Source organism: Miscanthus floridulus, chromosome 5, assembly GCF_019320115.1.
Source record: "Miscanthus floridulus cultivar M001 chromosome 5, ASM1932011v1, whole genome shotgun sequence".
NCBI lineage: Eukaryota > Viridiplantae > Streptophyta > Magnoliopsida > Poales > Poaceae > Miscanthus > Miscanthus floridulus.
The window spans coordinates 90,413,493-90,433,244 of NC_089584.1; the positions used below are offsets into that span (position 1 = coordinate 90,413,493).

Here is a 19,752-nt window from a genome sequence, read left to right on the forward strand (position 1 = left end):
ACGGACATTTCTAAGCCTTGTTGCCCACGCCGATGGGGACGGGATAATGGTGGGTGCCCGCAATACTATTGATGTCACTATAGAATGTCAGGTACAAGTGGGAGGTTGAGCTGCTTTCTTCAAGACTGGAGGACGTCGGTACCTACAAAAATGTTGTCTCGCCGACTGGAGGCATGGCTTTACCACATTCACCTGGTATGGTGAATTCCGGTGCCCACAATATTATTGATGCCCAGAGGCACATGGGGGGTCTTACCATACGGGTGTTTTGACCGGTGCCTACAATACTGTAGAGGTAAACGTTGGCACCTACAATACTATTTGTGGCAGGGCAGTTATAATGTACTATTTCCAAAGGGTATGGTCCCTGGTGCCATGGTTTGACTTACGAGCCTCATCTTGCCTTCCTTCGTATGCCTTCTGGTTCTCTCCGAGCAGGCATCCCCGGTCGGATGGCCCCAGTCGGTTCTGGCGAACCAGTCGGAGAATAGCGATGGGCAGGGTTTTCTATGAACCCCGGTCGGAGACATAGGGTCAGAGTCGGAGGCGGTCCTTGGGTCAGGCTTTTCGAGTGGAGGCCGTGCGAAGGCGGCCGGGGCCTGACGCTAGCGCTCCGATCGGAGAGGCCGTTCGGAGTTGGCCTGAGCCTGAGCTAGTGCTCTGGTCAGAAAAGATGGGCCGAAGGTTGCCAGGGCCTGAAGCGAGTGCTCCGGTCTATTGAATTTAGACTCTTGGGCCGGTCTAGAAGAAAAAAGGCTGTCCTCCTGGTCTGAGCCCTGGCGTGGAAGTCGGTCTCTAAGGGACCCTGGGTTTATGAACCCGACAAAATCGTAATATGCCACTAATGCCATTATGATTCTGAAGGAATCCTTACATAAGACTGGAGAAAAGGTCTCATTGTAATCAATCCCTTCTCTTTGTGTAAAACCTTTTGCCACAAGTCGCGCTTTATATCTCTCTATATTCCCTTAAGAGTCAAGTTTTATTTTGTAGGCCTATTTACAACCTACTGTTTTGGCTCCTTTAGAAATTATTTCCAAGTCCCAAACTTTATTGGCATTTATAGATTTCATTTCATCTTCCATGGCCTCAAGCCACTTTGATGAATGATCACTTCTCATGGCTTCTTCAAATGAGGTGGGATCATCCTCCATTTGAAACTCCTCAGTGTTGTATACTTCATAGTCAGCAGGAATAGCTGATTTTCTAACTCTTTGAGACCTTCTAGGGGCCTCCACATTTTGCACCTTCTATTTGAGGCTGTTGTTACTCCCCCTCATGTGTGGCAATAGGTTCTATAGGATCCTAAAGAACAGGTTCCTTATCATCATTCATTGTTGCCACAAGAGGAATAACAACAGGTGCTGGCACCATAGTATCTTGCACTATCGGTGCAGCGACAGCAGGTAGTGAGAAAAATGGCTTATGAATCATCGGAGTGGGCGCATACACCTGCTTCTCTTCAAGGTCAATTTCTCGAGCTACCATGCCCCCCTCATCATTTCATCCTCTAGGAAGACAGCATGTCTCATTTTCACAAACTTTGTATGTCTGTCTTGACAGTAGAAACGAAAACCTTTTGACTTTTCTAGGTAGCCAATGAAATGGCAACTTGCTATTTTGGGATCTAGCTTTCCAATGTTTGGGTTAAATACTTTAGCCTCAACAGGACTCCCCCCCACACGTAAGTGGTTTAGTGAGGGTACTCTTCCTGTTTACAACTTATACGGTGTTTTGGACACCGACTTACTTGGTACTCTATTGAGAATATGAATGGCGGTTTTAACGCCTCTATCCATAAGCTCAACGGTAAGGTGGAGTAACTTATCATACTGCACACCATATCCATCAGGGTATGATTGCGTCTTTCAGCTACTCCATTCTGCTGAGATTCGCCCGGTGTAGCATACTAGGCTACTATACCATTCTCCTGTAAGAACCTTGCAAAAGATCCATGAACTTGGCCATATGGGGTATGTCGACCATAGTACTCCCTTCACGGTCAGACCTGACTATCTTATTCTTAAAATTGTGTTGGTTTTTAATTTCTGCCTTAAATATCTTAAATTTATCTAATGCTTCTCTTCTTTCTTTGATTGGATAAATGTAGCCATAACGAGAGTAATCATCTGTGAATGTTATGAACGAATCATAACCATCCACACTCTTTACAGGAAACAGACCATAGATGTCTGTGTGAATAATCTGTAAAATTCCTACGCTTCGTTTGGCATCTTTCTTAATTTTCTTTACATACTTTCCTTTTACGCATTCTCTGCATTGTTCTAAATCTGAGAACTCTAAAGAAGGAAGAATATCATTCTTAACTAGTCTTTCTATTCTCCCCCTCGAAATATGGCCTAAACGACAGTGCCATAATTTCAACGACGCATCGCGAGCTCTCTTTCGTTTTCTGTTTACATCCGCAGATGAGGGTACATTCTCACTGTCGCATGCAACGTTCCCATCATTGCATACAACATTCACATCATCACGTAGTGATAACAAATAAAGCTCATTTTATAAGATAGCAAGACCAACACATGCATTATTAAATGGTATCTTACATTTGTCATTTCCAAAGTACATCTCTGTCACCAGCTGCTTTATCAGCTGGGTAGCATATGTCTTTGAAGAGCTAGTGAACTGACTCTTTATTCTATTGAGGTACTCGGTGATCGTGTCACACTCTAGGATTGAGCCCACACCTACAGGCTCAATCGTTTTCTTTATCACAGCCAAATATTTCTTGTTGGCAGTGACCCACTTCCTATACTCAAAATCATAGGACATCTTTTGGGATTCAAAATCCCTCTCTCTAGTTGCCCAAGTGGCATGAGCCTCGTTTGTCTCCTTCATCGGTGCCACAGGCGCAGTGGGACACGGTGAGGTGACTACCCAGTCCACCTCAGCCAAGATTAAGGTCAGGTCAATCTTTTTCTTCCACTCCGTGTAGTTGTCACCTTTGAGAGTAGGAATCTCTTTGATACAACCCATCAAGTTGTATCCGCCTAGCAACACAATTCATATAGAGTGAGAACATAAATAATAACAACAATTGCATGCCTTGATTCCAACGTTGGTCAAAATTAAAACATACAACTGTTTATACAATAAATCTACATTATCGTTGGGCAGAAATAGAAATAATGCATAAAATCATTAAAATTACGATATTGTTATTAACAACATTGGTCAGAAAATAACAACATCATAATCATGTCAAAATATCTTTTTCTTCAATTAAATATCACATTGGTTCAAAATAACTGGAGAATAAACTATTTCTTTAGCAGTAGAAACGTGAAAAAATTCATTATCTATTTTTTAGAAGCATTAAACTTTTCTCAACTATTCTCTGAAAAATTATCCCGTTGGTTCAAATTTTAACAAAGATTCAAAACTTGATAAAAATTCATCGAAATTTGCTTCTAAAATTGTCAAAACTGCTTCTGAAAAATAAATAAAAGCTTAAAACATTAGCAACTATTCATTTGGCCCGGCCTCTGGAAAACAGTACACGGCCCAGCTCTACAGCGCAGCAGCGCATGGCCTAGTCCAGCGAAATCGGCCCGGCCTGCTCTGCTGACGCGCGCGCTGTGCCTCCCAGGCCACAACCTGGGCCTGGGCCGACAAAGCTGCCCGCCCGCATGCTCCTGCCTGGGCCAAACGCCGGTCCGATCAACGCTGGCCGTTCATCTGAGATCAACGGTCGTCCGCGTGTCTCTGGTGATAAAAAGCGCGCCGTGGCCGGTGCTCCCGAAACCCTGATTCCATTTTCATCTTCCCTTTCTCTCTCTCATCCCCGCGAGCGACAGAGCGTAGTCGAGAGCTTGAAGCGGACGCGACGCAGGGGATGGCGGCTCCGCCGTGGCACCCCTTGCCGACGCACGCATGCGGCCGGAGCCACGCGCGGCACCCATCGAGCGGCACCAGGTGGTGCCCTTTGGCCCAAGCCCGAGGCGGAGATCGTGCGATGGCGCTTCTCCTACCCCGGCGGCTGAGGTTGACTTCCCGCGCGGTGTCCACGTGACAGCCAGCGGTGGAGACGGAGCGGGCGGACCCCACGTAGGAGCTCCTTCCCCTTGTCCGTTCACTCTTTTCCCCTTTCTCATCGCGAGTTAGGGTTTCGTTAGGTAAGCCGCGTTGCTAGCTCTTCCCCTTTCCCCTTCTTTTTTTTGGATCTCCTTTCTTTTCTTCTCAGAGTGGAACCGATTTGGCGTTAGGGTTAGGGTTCATCTTCCCCGACGGGTTTGGGTTCGGTTGAACCCTCTACATTTTTGTTTCTTCCCCCTGATTAGGGTTAGGGTTTCAATCCGAACCGGATCGAACCCTCTGTTACTCTTCGATTTTTTTTCAATTCTCTACCCCATACTAGATTTACACACTGTTAACCTAGCTCTGATACCAATGTTAGGAACACAGTACCTCTGAAACGTAGATCAGGGGATAAACATCTTACTTAGATGGAGAAACTGATTCCTCTATTTCACCCTGGCGCAGTTGCGCCGTAGCCGCATGGACGCCGGTGTTGTGGGAGCTCGACGCGATGGAGTCCAGCGTAGTGGTGGCGATGCAGAGACGACGGTGACGCGAGGTGCCGTGGTCCGGTGGTGACGGCGAAGTCAGTGGGTCTTCCCGTCGCTGACAGCACCCTCTTTAGATCGGTTTATGTTTAGCTCTTGGTGGGTTACGACGGCTCAGGTCAACCTCGTAGTTAGAGCCCTGGTCCCCACCTCTCTTTACAATGCTGTGCGATGGGGGTCCACCAACCATGGAATGGTTGGACGCTCCCGATCAGGGCGTTGATCCAAGGGCCCAATTTCCATGGTTGGACGCCCCCGATCAGGGCGTTGATCCAAGGGCCCAATTAGTCTTTGGGCCAATTGGTGGAGATCGAACTAACATAAGCTAGTGTGGAAGTCTACACCAAACATGACCTAAATTACTAGGATCCTGCTCCTCTGCATTCTTGTACACAAATGGTAAACGTGGTGACGCTGTTCAAGAATCTATGTCGATGTCATAAATTCGGGCTTCCAGTATGCATGGGAGTCATCGTTTCGTGGGAAGCTATGCTCATGTTTTTCTCTCCCCATGGTCGTCTTCCAAGCGTATACAGCTGACCAATCACATCCTCAATGCATGCACGCTTTTCTTCCGATGTACTACTAACGAGTAGTGCATGGAAAGTTGGAAACCAAATATGCATTCGCCATCACGGAGCGAGGACTGAGAGGAGATATGCAAATGCAAATGCATGTAGCTGACCTGACGCACTGGCTCAGAACACATCTTTTTTTTTTTGAGGGGAGGCTCAAAACACATCTACAACATTGATCACCCGGAGTCCAGAGATATGCCGTATGCTCGTATGCAAGATATCTCATGCAGGCGGATACCAAAAAAAAAGACCGCATTACGCGTGTCGTGGCCCGTGGGAGTTCTTTCACGGACCGTGCCGATGTACGCGCCTGGCGGTGACACACCGTGGGCCGTGGCGTGGACTCTCTCATCCGGCGACCGCTGTCTCTGACTCTGCCGCTGCCGAAACAGAGTCACCATCGCATCATCGCCTATCTGACAGACCTCCATGGCGCAGCCGCGCAGACCCCAGCGGCCAGCGGCCAGCGACCGGCCGAGAATCTAACCGGAGATAGTCCGGCCGGCCAGCCCACAGAAAAAGCTGAGATAGGTCAGGATAAAAAGGCGTAAAAACCCGTCGCTCTCCCTACCAATATAAAAAGCTCGGCGCGCCGGCCTCATCTGATCCGTCCGTGTCCGTCCCCGCAAGGCCCAGCTCCTCGCTCCTCACTCCTCACTCCACAGGGCCGCGCAATGGCGCCCAAGCAGCGGCAGCGGCAGCTGCGCCTCCTGCCCCTCCTCGCCGCGGCCGTCGCGTGCTCGCTGCTGCGCGCGTGCGGCGCCGCCGCCGCGGGCACGGGCACGCTCGGCCTCCGGCAGCACAGGCCCGCGAGGCAGCACAACGGCACGCGGCACGGGGGAGGCGGGCGCCAGCGCGGCGGCGGCGGCGGCGGCGGAGCAGGCGCCCCCGGCACCGGCATGGCGTCGTGCAACCTGTTCCAGGGCAGCTGGGTGTACGACGACACGCTGCCGATGTACGACACGGCGGGGTGCCCCTTCGTGGAGCCGGAGTTCGACTGCCAGAAGTACGGCCGCCCCGACAAGCTGTACCTCAAGTACCGGTGGCGCCCGACCTCCTGCGAGCTCCCGAGGTACGCGACTACGCGTCGGTCTGTCTGTAATCACTCATCAAGCAATGCCTCGATCGATCAAATCTTGGTGCGCCAAGGCCCAAGGCCAAGCTGCGTGCTGCGTGCTGGAGTTTAATGGCGCGCCCGGCCTTGCCATTGCCAATGCCAGGTTCAACGGGCAGGAGTTTCTGAGGCAATGGAAGGGGAAGAAGATACTGTTCGTGGGGGACTCCATCAGCCTGAACCAGTGGGAGTCGCTTGCGTGCATGCTGTACGCCGCCGCGCCGGCGTCCAAGGTCGCCTACGCCAGGGGCAACCCCGTCTCCAGCGTCACGTTCCAGGTGCGTACGCCTAGTACCATACCAGACCTCTCGCTCCCCTGCCATATGTCCCGTCCCGTGCCCTAGGTACATATTTTTAGTACGATTCCTCTCGGTTTTAGTGAGAAGTAGCACGGCTGGGCTGGATGGGGTAGCTCAACGTTGTAGCGAAAGGGATTCACGTCATGGGATGTTCAAATTATTTATTTAAGCAACTAGAAGCGAGATTGGAAATAGACAGTCTACAAGCTTTCGAAAAGGCTTGTGCCTGTTCCCCGTGCTGGCCTTTTGGGAGTTCCGGCCGCAGGCTTTCGGGCACTACAGGTGGAACGGCGCGTTTGTCTGGTGCGGATGGAGGCGGGCAGTGTGTAGCGCACCAGCGCCAAATTGCACCGCCACCAGCAGGAAACTGGACCTGGACGCGCGCGCCAATTTGCTTTGCTCATGTGGTGGCGGCAGTAGCAGAGGAACTGCACTGGGCGCTCGTGGGTGGTCCGTGACGGGGTGAAGGGGTCGTCGTCGACATGGATGGGCCGCGCGACAGCACAAAGCATCGTGTGTTCGCTTTTGGCGTTTTGCTACGGGTACGGGGTCCCTTCACCCTTGTCGTTGCTAATCGGTCTTACCCGTGATACGCTGACAAGGGTCAAACTGTTGGATTTGGATCCTCTCATCCTCTGTCCAGGGTCAAACTTTGGTCGATCGAGTAGACTAGCTGCAGAGAATCAGCAAAAGGGAGTTTCTTACTTCTTGTGCCGACAAGATTGGTACTTTGTATGCTATAATCTCCCCTGTTATAATCAAGACTGCCTGCGTCTAGCCGTCTATCAAAGCAGGGCATAGGCAGCTCATGGTAAGGGGGTCCGAGTCCTCTGGTAGGTTGCGTGAGGTCTGAGAAGTCTGCTGGTCCTCCAAATCGGACGCACTGGCACTGTTGCGAAGTGAAATACGGACGGTGCGGGATTTTATGGATGGACGTACGTATAAAGATGGCATGTGCAACGGAGACTTTCGGGGGGAGTCTGCAGTTTTATTATAGCTTCTGTACAGAAGCAGGCAGCCAACCATTATAGGACGTGGTACCGGCTATTATTAATGCGACGTTACAAAACAGAGCAGAAGTGAACTGGGGGGGCTGGGGGGGGGGGGGGGTGGGGGGTGGGGGGGGTGGGGGGAACTAGAGTCGAAACGAATTCAAGTGAAACTAGACGATAATAGGTTATATAATTCCTTCCCATATTGAGTGCTTACGTTGGTATGAAGCACCAGATCTAGCGGGTGTTGCACTGAAATAAAAAAAAATGCCATGCAAGATATGAAGATAGCCTGGACGGCGGCATTCGTGTGGAGCCCTGTCCTTGATCAGACGTCAATTTAGCATTTCAGATGATCCGGACAGCTGAACCACTACTTTGCTGTCGAGTAGGATGCAGTCGTCGTCCCAGCAATAATCTCGCCTCAAATGCAGATCCCTATCATGCATGGCTGTTGGCAACGACCACTCACATGCAGTGCAACAGGATGAGTCCACTCCACTTCGCGGGTGCCTATTGCCTATTGGTAACCAATGATCATCGCCATGAATTCCACGAGTCCAATTATCCCTGCCGTGAATTCTACTAGGATGCTTGCCGTTTCACGGGGCCATCTTGCTGCCCGCTCTACTCTGCTACTACTGCTTTGCAGAATGCAGGTATGCAATGCCACGGACGAGCCTACAACGAAGAAAAGAAAACACTATAGCCGCAGACGCAGACAAGCAGAGATGTTTGTCGCCGACGAATAGAGTACTACACTGAATAGACTTGCCACTATACTATCTGCCAGTTTGTGGCCGCGTCCATATATATATATATATATATATATATATATATATATATATATATATATATATATATATATATATATACACACAGAGAGAGGTGCCGACACCTTTGGACCTTTGTGCGTGCTGTGCTGATTGATACGGTGCGGCCATGTACAGTACGTGCATAGTAGGCGTAACATTTAATCGCGTTGGCGTTGCTCTGTTTTGGTGGTACGCGGACACGGATACGGATGAGAGGCGCGCACGGGCACGGCGCCTAAAGTTTGTTGCCAACTAACGTGCGCCTGTCAATCTGGCGGTGCGCAGGACTACGGGTGTCGGTGGCCTACTACCGGAGCACCTACCTCGTGGACATCGTCGAGGAGTCCGTCGGCCGGGTGCTCAAGCTCGACTCCATCACCGGCGACGCCTGGCTCGGCGCCGACGTCCTCGTCTTCAACACGTGGCACTGGTGGACGCACACCGGCAGGGACCAACCGTACGTCCACAACACCCACTTCTTCTTCTTCTTTCCATTTGCAAATCATCATGCATCGTGGTGGTGATGCAGGTGGGACTACGTCCAAGACGGAGAGCAGGTGATGAAGGACATGGACCGGCTCACGGCCTTCTCCAAGGGGATGTCCACATGGGCCAGGTGGGTCGACTCCAACGTCGACACCTCCAGGACCAAGGTCTACTTCCAGGGCATCTCGCCGACCCACTACAAGTAAGCAACCCACCCACCAAAACCACAAGATTCAAAAGGCCCAACAACTAAAAAGCCCGTTTGTTTCGTTTGCATTGCAGCGGAGCCGACTGGGGCGAGGGCTCACGGAGCTGCGCGCAGCAGACGCAGCCGGTGGCCGGGTCGGCGTACCCCGCCGGCCCCGTCCCGGCGCAGGGCGCGGTGCGGGCCGCGCTGGGCGACATGTCCAAGCCGGTGTACCTGCTCGACGTCACGCTGCTGTCGCAGCTCAGGCGGGACGGCCACCCCTCGGCATACAGCGGCGGACACCCGGGCAACGACTGCAGCCACTGGTGCCTCGCCGGCGTGCCCGACACATGGAACCAGATCCTCTACGCGTCGCTTCTGGCATAGGACCGGGGGAAAAGAAAGAAACACATATATATGCCAATTGGCGCAAGCTATATGTATTTCGTATTTAAATTGGTGATTATTTTTTTTAAAAAAAAATCAGCAGGATCACTGTTATGTCATATCATCGTATAAGAAGCAGCAGCAGCAGCAAGCGAGTTTACAATGTTGTATTACATGGGGGTGATTCAGTTATTGTTCAATATCAAAGTAGTGTACTATAGGGGATGTATTTTCTTTGCTCTTCAAGAATATTATTTTTTGGCTAATATTTGGCCACGTATCTTCTGGGCCTTGGCAGCGGACAGCTCAACAGGCGTGCTTTTCCTTATCACACTCGCATATGGCTGTTGGGACATCACCGCGCATCCACCGCCGCACTCTGCCCCTATAACCCCCCCTTCCCCACCACTAGCCCTTCCCCCACGACGCCTGCGCCTCCCCCCCCCCCCCCCCCCCCCGCCCCCCTCCCCCCCCCCCTGCCTTTCCCGCTCCCAACCGTCCCACGACTCACCCCTATCCTCGGCGCGCCCCCGTCCACCTTGCCCGTCGCAGCCCATGGTGGGCACTACGCCACCACCACCACCGGCGCCCACCAAGAGGAGGTCGCCGACGGTCTGAACTTCGTCTCCCACTACAGGAAGGATGGACATGCGCACGCTGAGTGACGTTTGCTCACGTTTCCCTCTGAACCTGGGCTTGGTTGGTTACCGCAATCCCCCCACCAGGTGGCCATAGCTTGCCGGCGACACCAGTGTTTGGAAGTGTTTTAAGGCCGTTTTCCAACTTATATTTGAAGTGTTTCATCTGAATGTTTGCAAAAGTCGCATTATGGTATGTTGCACTATGTTGTAATACGGCAATATACGCTCTGTTGCAAGCCTATGGTGTCAAGTGTTTCATGTGGTTTCAGGCATTTGTTTTAAATGTTTTATCTGGTATTTCAAAAGTTGATCTAGTGTTGTACATGTTGCAATGGCTATACACGCATGTTTCATCTGTGTTCAGACGTATGTTGCAAATGTTTCATCTGTATGTTTAAAAAGTAGAACTTGTGTTGTAGGCCGCTATCCGCCTGCTGCTACTGGTGCGCCGTCGTGGGTCACTTGCCGGCGCCTGAGGCCTGCAGACGCCTCCACGGTGCGCATCCGCAAGCGGGGCAGGTAGGCGCGGGTTGCGGGTTTCGCCGTGTGCAGGCACAGAGCGCGGTCCTGCGGGCGAACACGGGATATGGCGCAGGGGCGCGGTTTGTGCCGTGCGGGGCGCGGGATGGGCGGCGGTCGCAGTTCCGAACGCTAGTGCTAGTTGGGAACGGGACGGAGCGTGTGGGATGCGATTGCGGCACAGCGGCGCGGGAGTCTACGTCCAACACGGGTCTGGGGCCAGACGTTCGGGCTCTAGCCTTTACCGTTTTTTTAGAGTTTTAGGGCAAAGCCTTCTTTTAACTACTGGCAAATGACAGTTTAAGGCGTAGCGAGTGGCATACCATCCAAAAAAGTTTAGACCAACCTTCTCAAAAAGCTTTCAAGCCAACCTACGAGCAGCTACCAACCGAAACAGAAGACTTAACCTCACCAAAAATAACTCTCAACAAAATTAGAAACCACTGAAAAAGATCACACCAGACCAAAAGGAGTATCGCTCGAGCAGTCCAGCTCGCATGTTCCAGGGCCTCCAAATTGAAGTTCATCCCCAACTTGTATGTGTCGATCATCTGTTCCACCACTTGACTCCAAGGTTGATGCACTTTGGTCGTCGATTTGGTAGCCAGAGAACCCTCACAGCCATTTTCTCGATCTCTACTATTTTTCTTTCAACGATGCTTGTCTAGTTTGGTCTAGCTGTACGGTTTGCATTCTGCCGATCAGAGTTCGAAACCCTTTTAGGGGCGGATTTGATGATCGGATGAGGCGCAGTTTATCTACGCGTTGAAAAAAATCTCCTCATCTGCCCCACGCCAAAGCACAGGTCTAAGGCCAGCCCAATCTCACAGGAGCTACGGTGCCGCTGTGTAAGCATAATGCCCGGGGCTGTCTTACCCCACGGTCGAGTTTTTTTTTTACGATGCTTGTTTGTCTTCCTGGCACAGAATTACCAATTATGTGCCGTAGCAGCAATATGTGCAAGAGTATATCCATACTCCACCTGATTCTCTAAATAAAAAACATAGATCATTTATAAGTTTGCACAGGTTCATAAAAGCAGCTAAAGTGATCATATTTACTTATTTAGCATCCAATATCTTTATTGCTTAGCCAAAACTTTCCTATAGAGTCTAAAGAAACTCTCCATTTCTTTATTGCTTAGCCAGAACTTTCCTATAGAGTCTAGAGAAACTCCTAACCGCAAATCAACTACCTTAGAGATGACAAACCAGAGTTGAGAAGCAACTTCACATTCAAAGAAAAGGTTAGTAACTGACTCTTTTTCATAGCAAAAAAGACGGAGTCATCGTCCAGATTAAAATGGGGTTTGCATTGCTGATTCAAAAACAGCACACCATTTGTCAGCTATTGTCCTGCTCGCAGTTTTCAGTCGGTTTGCACCAAAGATTAGCATCTTTCTTGCACTCATTTAGGGAGCTGCTGCAAAGGGAGAGCTTCATGTCGGAAGACGACGCCATTCCGCGTTTCCACAATTGCCAGCAGGAAAGTGCTAGGAACATACTGAAGGTACTTCCTTTGCTAAGGTTATCTCTAGTAATGAAGGATCTTGTTTTTAGTCAATAGCCAAAGAAAGTAACAAACTCTCGGAGGAATTTTAAGCACCCAAACAGCAAACACAAGCACAGGTTGTTACATCTTTGAAGTTGATAATTTGTAGAGAGACTGCAAAGAATAATGCCATTGAAAATAAATGACCAACAATCACATCTCCATTTAGTCATCCCACGTTTTGCTAAAAGTACATTAAATTAAAAATTCGAAGAATATAACGTTGTCTATACCGAATACAGACAATACGTCGTCTGTGATGCGTTATTTTGAACTTCGTTTATGTACGAAGCTCGATGCAATCCGAAGGCGATGTTGAAAAAAAAAAGCACCGACACTTACCTTTCTTGAGGGGAGTCTACGAGACTACGATGTATGGAGTAGGTAGTAACATTTTGCTACATGGCACACAAATAGCCGTAGATTTATATACTAATCAGTAAGACAAGACTTTTGACAGCATTGGCGAGTGTTGTTTCCAGCCAGCCCAAACCAGCCAGCCAATAGTGTTTTTCTCTCACAATAAACCAGCACCAGCCAGCCCAAACCAGGCCAGAAACCAACCAGCGAACAGGGCGTGGAAGAACGAAATGAAGAGCCTGTAATAAACACATATGTCTCCTAAAAGGGTACAAAGGTTGTTCATTAGTTACAGTACTGGAGCGTTTACAGCAGAATGGACACTCAACTATTTCTCGCAACAAAAGAAAAAAAAAACAATCAACAAATCATACTATGCCGCTGTGGCGACGAGCCGACGACGATACGATGGCGTATAGATAAATCGACGATATAAGAACTGCATGCTCTCGTCCTCACTCCTCAGGCCCTGGCAACGAGTCTGTGCTGCCGCAGATGACGGTGCTGCTTCTGCCGTTGTATCCGGCACATGGACGCCTTCTCCTTGAGCTCCTGGAAGGCTCGCATGGTGTCCACGTCGAACCCACCTGCAAACTGCGTGAAGCGAGGAGTGTCAAGTGCCTTGGCATGGCCTAACGACAACATGAAATGGGGCATGAATTGTTCTCTGATAGTACACGCTGATGTTTTTCATAGTTGAACGAGTAACAACCAAGCACGTACCTGGTGTACTCTGAAGGCGAACCGTACTCCTTGAAGCATCAGTTCCTCCTCTTCAGGGCCTCCCTTGATTACCTCAAGCTCACAGGAAACCCGTTTCAGGTACTTCATTGCCAACTTCACCGACTGGAGTTTGATCTGTACATCACCGCTCTCATCAGTGCTTTATACAGACAAATGGTTACAAATAATAAGCCCAGTGTATGTCCATGAGGTGCAAAAACCATTCATAACAGGTAGTTAACGTAAGGGGTACACTACTCCTCGACATTTTATTGCCCATCACGAGCCTCTGTTCAGTGCAATCAAGTTATTTTGAGACCGCTTTTGGTAGGGATTAGACTTCTAAAAAAACAGAGAAGCCATAATAAAGCCATGTTTTGGTGGCCTCGGCTTCTTGCCTCTAAATAGCTTCGGCTTCATTGTTTTTGGCTTCAGAAGCCGTTCTCTTATGTACTCGTTTGGTAGTGCTTTTAATTAAACCGATGAAGAAGCCCTTCCAAAAGGACCTAAGACAGGCCCTGTTTGGTTGAGCTGTGGCTGTGGGAAAAAGCTGCTGTGGGCTGTGAGCTGTGGAAAAGCTGCTGTGGGCTGTGAGCTGTAGAAAAGCTGAAAGCTGTTTGGTTAAACAAGTATAAAATATACCTTTTATCTTTATCTCTCTTGAAACAACTATGGAAGAGCTTTTTATTCCACCAATTTCGAAAAGCAGAAAGCCAAAAGCCAAAAGCAGGGTCAACCCAGCTTTCAAAAATGAACTACGGAAAAGCAGCTGCTTCTGAAAAAGCACCCTCCAAAATCAGCCCCTTTGGTTGGGCTTTTGGCTTTTAGGGCCAAAAGCCAAAGCCAAAAGCCCAACCAAACAGGGCCTAAGATAGATCATCTGTCAGCAACGGAGAAACACGTATATTACTTTCAATCTACCAGCATACAAAACTTGTAGTCAAATACAACAGCGTACTGGACTCGCAGTGAGATGCAAGAAAGGAGAGTACGTGCATCTACAAATTCAATTGGGTTTGGAAAAATGGTCCAGAGTGGGAACAAGCATCCTGTTCGCTGGTTGGTGCTGGTGCTGGTTTGGATTGACTGGTGCTGATTTTTTAAGAGAAAAATACTGTTAGCTGGTTGAATAAGCCTGACTGAAACCAACGAGCGAACAGGTCAAGAACACAAACCACCCGGTGTAAGTACGGCACAAGCAATCAATACAGTGGACCCACGGCAGTACGGCTACATCACTCCTGATATCCATGGGTTTGTTTCTTATATTTTCGGCCATGTTTAGTTGGGCACCGATTTGGCGCGATAGATTTCTGGACACGGTAGTGTGCACTGTAGCGTTTTGTTTTTATTTGGTAATAATTGTCCAATCGTTGACTAATTAGGCTTAAAACGTTTGTCTCGCAAAGTATAACCAAACTGTGCAATTAGTTTTTGATTTCATCAACATTTAGTACTCCATGCATGTACCGTAAATTTAATGTGACAGAGAATCTTCTTTTTTATAGTGCCAAATTCTAGAATTTGGAGCATCTAAACATGGCCTTCGTTGATGAAGTGAAGAATGATTTTCTGAGTCTACCGGTTCTACGGAGCAGGGCAGGACACCCGGGCGTGTTTAGTTTACAAATTTTTTTTTTTTTTGCCTCCTACAATAAAATAGCATGTTTGGATACATGCATGGAGTACTAAATAGAGACGAAAAAAAAAATAATTACACAGTTCTCGGCAAAATCGCGAGATGAATGGTAGTCCATGAAAAGCCTAAGTGCTACAGTAACCCGCATGTGCTAATGACCGATTAATTAGTATCATTAGATTTGTCTCGCAGTTTTCTGATGGGTTCTGTAATTTGTTTTTTTATTAGTATCAAAAACTCCTCTCAACATCCTTCTGACGTATTCGATGTGACACCTGAAAATTTTCGCCCCCAACTAAACACACCACCCTCAAGCGATGGTGACCGGGCGGGGCCACGTTGACGAGGACCGACCGATTCGATCCCGCAACCCGTGCCCCGAGCCCAGCTCGACCAACCGATGCGGCGCAGAACGGACGCGGCTCCCGAGGTGTCGCGGGATTTCTCTAGCTGCTGCAGCGGTGGCAAGGGGAACGGAGCAAGCAAAGCAAGCACGGGCGCACGGCGGCACGCTCACGAGATGCGCCGCGGGACGGCTCACGCGCACCGGTGCACGCCCACGCCACATCCTAACAGATGCCCACGCCGAAACAGACGAGAGGCCACCACGCCTGCTGCTTCTGCCGCCCGGCCCGTAGCGTTCCGAATTTCCACCTCGAATTCCCTTTTTGTTGTGTACCGAGACCGGCAGCCCGGCAGGGGGGGGTACGCACGGCACCACCGTTCTACGGGCTCGATCTGCACGTGAACTAGCAGAGCCGTGCCGGCCGGATCACGCGCGGGCGGGCGGTACGTCCTCCAACTTGTAGACACCCGACATACATGTGCGGACGGCATCGAAAAAGGTTGTTTGTCCTCCTCTCCATCCAAGCGTAGAATTCACTCACTGTACGGAAAGTACAGTCTACTACAGTATATGCGTGAATGCCACGGACGGACGGAACGGACCCACGGCGAGTGAATGCAAGTTTTACCTGGCTGACGATGCCGGTGTCCTGCTTCATCCACTCCCACGGGATCTGGAACCGGGTGTACCGGCTGGTGGCGGCGTCCCGGACGCGGGCGAGGTTGTACACGCCGTGCTCCAACCTGAAATTTCGATTCGGCAGCACACGTACACGTTTAGAACAGAAGCGACGTCGTGACCCTTCACGATCGCAGTGCGTGCCGCGAGAGAGATGGCTTACTTCTCGAAGAGCGCCTGCATCTTCTTGAGCGCGGCGGCGCAGGGCTGGCGCGCGTCGTCGCGGAAGGAGGCCGCCTCCGCCTCCAGCTTCCTGAGGTCGCAGTAGCCGAACGCCGCCTCGCGGAGCGCGTCCGCCTTGTGCTCCGGCCACTCGAAGTGCTTCAGCACCGCGCGCTCGTCCACCTGCACGCACGGCACGGACCACGCGAGCGGATTAGCAGCTGACCGGTCGATCGATGGATGGGGTTTAGCTGTGCCTAGAACTTAAACGCAGTACCAGGCGCGAGAGCTCGTCGTCCAGCCACTTGACGAAGCTGACGACGTCCTCGATGTCGACGAACGCCGCGCCCTCCACCTCCTTGATCAGGAACCGGATGAAGTCGCCCTGCCTCTCCACGTCCGACTTGATCTGCCAACCAAGATCAACCACAAATCAGTTTAGGGCGTCGAATCACAAGTGACGTGTGGTACATCTTCCTTGAGATCCAAGTCAACCAGAGGACCAGAGCGAGACACGACACCAATGCTCGGATTAAATTTGAGACCGTAACTCACGCATCTACCGAACCACCAGACCAACCCTTCCCCGCACTTCCGTCGGCCCCACCTAGCAGTATGACACGTCCACCTCAGATTACGTACGTTTCAGCTTAACTGCCAGTACTATTAGCACACTGTATCTTCATTACCACATCCATTCACCGAGGTGAGCTCGCCGTCGCTGCCTCTTATCAGCATTCAGCAGGCTACGCCAATGAAGAGCGTAGCCATCAGAACAAAATCTTGGGCCCTCGCTCGCTCCTCGCCTTTGGAATTCTGACATGGACATCCAGGAGGATAAGGTGGTGTTTGGTTGCCTCTTCTAAATTTTAGTCGTTGTCCCATCGAATATTTGAACACATGCATAGAGTATTAAATATAGACTAATTACGAAACTAATTGCATAGTTTACGACTAATTTGCGAGATGAATCTTTTAAACCTAATTAGTTCATGATTTGACAATGTGGTGCTACAGTACATGTTCTAATGATGGATTAATTAGATTTAGAAAACTCGTCTCGTGGAGTACTGACGGATGTGGAGTCTCGCATCGTTCTTCGTCATGATTTGACAATGTGGAGTATATAATTTATTTTTTTATTAGTATCCAAACACCCCATACAACATCCTCGCGACACGCCTCCTAAATTTTAGTCGGATCCGATCACCGCCAAAGCAAACGGGTGGTCTCCGTTTTAGCCCGTGTTTAATTCAAAAAAGTTTCAAAAAAGTGCTACAGTATCCATCACATCGAATCTTACGATACGTGCATGGAGTATTAAATGTAGACGAAAAAAACTAATTGCACAGTTTGATTGAAAATAGCGAGACGAACGTTTTAAGCTTAATTAGTCCACGATTAAATACTAATTGCTAAATAAAAACGAAAGTGCTACCGTAGCCAAATTCCAACTTTTCAACCCACTAAACACGGGGCTTACTTGCTGCACTGTACTGCGCTGCATGGATGCAGATGCATTCACCGTCGCAGCAATGACTAACAGTATCTACCCAACCAAACCGCTTGTAATCTTGCAATAACGACGGAGACCGCTTGTAATCTTTGCAATAACGACGGAGAACGACGCCTCCACTGTTCTATGACTATGATTGTGCGTTACCAAACTTAATTTCCTACAAGAAGCATTCTTCGGGTCGTTCGTTCCCATAGTGGTTGGCCGCTGAAGAGGACGACTACCCAACCTAACCTAATGCGTAGTACTGTACACCGTAGCTGCGTACCGGTGGCGGTCACAGTTCAGAATTCGAGAACGAGAACGAAAACGAGGTGACGGATGGATGCTTCAGTTGTACGCACCGCGAGGAGGTGAGCCGACCGGTTCTCGATCTCGCCGATCATGTCGCGCGTCGTCGCCACGCCGCCGCCGTTCGCGGGCTCGCCTGCGGCGGCGCTGCCGTCCCTCTTGGATTCCCGCCGCATTAACGAGTGGTAGAACTCCACCACCTCGGGCACGCGCCTGACGTCGCATTGCCCCGACGATGATGCCCCGCCTGGTGGTGGCGCGGCGCCGAACGGCGGCCTCCTTGCCGGAGGGGGAGGCGGCGGGGGAGGTGGAGCGGCGGCGGCGGCGGCTGCGCTTCCGTCGGCTCTGGCTGAGCTCGAGGGAGAGAATCTCTTGCTCCTGCTGGGAGGTGGCGGTGGCGGTGGAGGAGGAGGGCAAGGCGGCGGCGGCGGAGGTATGGGCGGCAGCTTTGAGAGCTCTACTACCACACGGGGTCTCGGAGCGGCTGCCGTATCCGACGACGAGCGGGAGTGCGCTGGCGAAGACGACGAGGTGGACGTGGAGGAAGACGGCGAGGGTGGCGACGAGCTTGCGGGCGAAGGGTGCGACGAGGCGGAGACGTAGGACTTGTTGGACTTGAAAGGCGCTGGTGGCGCCGGAATGTACGGCCGCTCACCACCGAGCTGAGCTAAACTCGCACGATTTGGCGCCGCGCTGGAGCTCTCGAGGTGCTCGTTCGGCGCCGAGGCGGACGAGGAGCAGTCGTCGGCGTCCGCCGCCGCCGCCTCCTGCTGCTTCCTCAGCAGCTCCGCCATTTCCTTCTCCAGCTCGACGATCCTCCGCTTCCTGCTCGTGACCTCGAGCGCGGCGGCGTCGAGCTCGGCACACAGCCGCGCGTTCTCGGCCTCGAGGCGGTCCGCGGTGTCCCTGCACCGCTGCAGCTCGGTCCTCTTGGCCGCGAGCTCGGCCTCCAGGAACGGGACGATGGCGACGGTCTCCTTGAGTATCTTCTGCTCCAGCAGCTCCACGCGGAGGCGCGACTCCCGCTCCTGGAGCTGCTCGATGGCGCGCAGCAGCTCCGCGACCTGCGGCGGCGCGCGGACCGCGGGGCGCACCTGCGCCGAAGACCGCGGGAAGTAGGCGCCGAAGGACCGCGCGAGCGCCGACGCCTTGGACGCGGAGCCCGACGAGGGCGGCGCTCGGTTAGGCGTCCGAGAAGGAGACGGCGCCGCTTCCGGGGCCGGCGACTTGGTGCTGCGCTGGAAGCCCATGGCCGCCTTGACGCGGCCTGCCACCATGGCGGCGTACTAACTTCACTTAGACCACCGTGGAGAGGTGCGGTTGGGATTGCGCCGCGGCGCACTCGTACATGACTGCTGAGCGGCGGCGGCGGCGGTGATGCACGGCGCTGCGGGTGCGGGGTTTTAAGCGGAAGGCGCGGGGCGCGGCGTCCGAGAAACGGGTCTTTGGGTTGAAAAGGAGGTGGCGGGGAGCCGCGGGGTTGCGAGTGCGAGTAGGGATGAAAACGGATCCGATAAGCATGGATAGCATTGATATTATATTTGTTTTTATATTTTTTTTTTGTTCGAATTTAGATTTGTATATGGATAGTGTTAGCTATGTCGGATAGGATACGATTGGATATTGACATCATAAATATACGATTTGAGTATTCGGATATGGATACGGTATCAGATGTTGGATATCCGGACTCGGATACGGACAGATCTCAACCCCTCTAAACGGATTCGGTTTCAAATACGATCAGAAAATATCCGTACCGTTTTCATCCTGAGTGCGAGCCGAGGTCTGCTACGGGTCATGCGCACTCGTACATGTGTGCTGTACGGCTGTACCCGCTCAAAGGCTCCGGAAACGGAGAAAATTCCGTTTGTAAAAGTGG

At 51.1% G+C, this 19,752-nt stretch overlaps 1 protein-coding gene and 1 pseudogene across 1 annotated transcript; one reads left to right on the forward strand and one right to left on the reverse strand.

The window, feature by feature from the left end:
• Positions 1 to 5,617: 5,617 nt before the first annotated feature.
• On the forward strand, positions 5,618 to 9,725 carry LOC136452581 (protein trichome birefringence-like 38; annotated as a pseudogene).
• A 3,008-nt stretch (positions 9,726 to 12,733) lies between these two features.
• LOC136450220 (protein INCREASED PETAL GROWTH ANISOTROPY 1-like) lies at positions 12,734 to 19,348 on the reverse strand. The gene is made up of 6 exons (XM_066450587.1): positions 17,924 to 19,348; positions 16,341 to 16,472; positions 16,065 to 16,246; positions 15,852 to 15,966; positions 13,239 to 13,373; positions 12,734 to 13,109 (listed from the first exon to the last, which is right to left on the reverse strand). The coding sequence occupies exons 1-6, from the start codon at positions 19,145 to 19,147 to the stop codon at positions 12,978 to 12,980; spliced, it is 1,920 nt and encodes a 639-aa protein (XP_066306684.1). The 5' UTR covers positions 19,148 to 19,348; the 3' UTR covers positions 12,734 to 12,977.
• Positions 19,349 to 19,752: the final 404 nt, after the last annotated feature.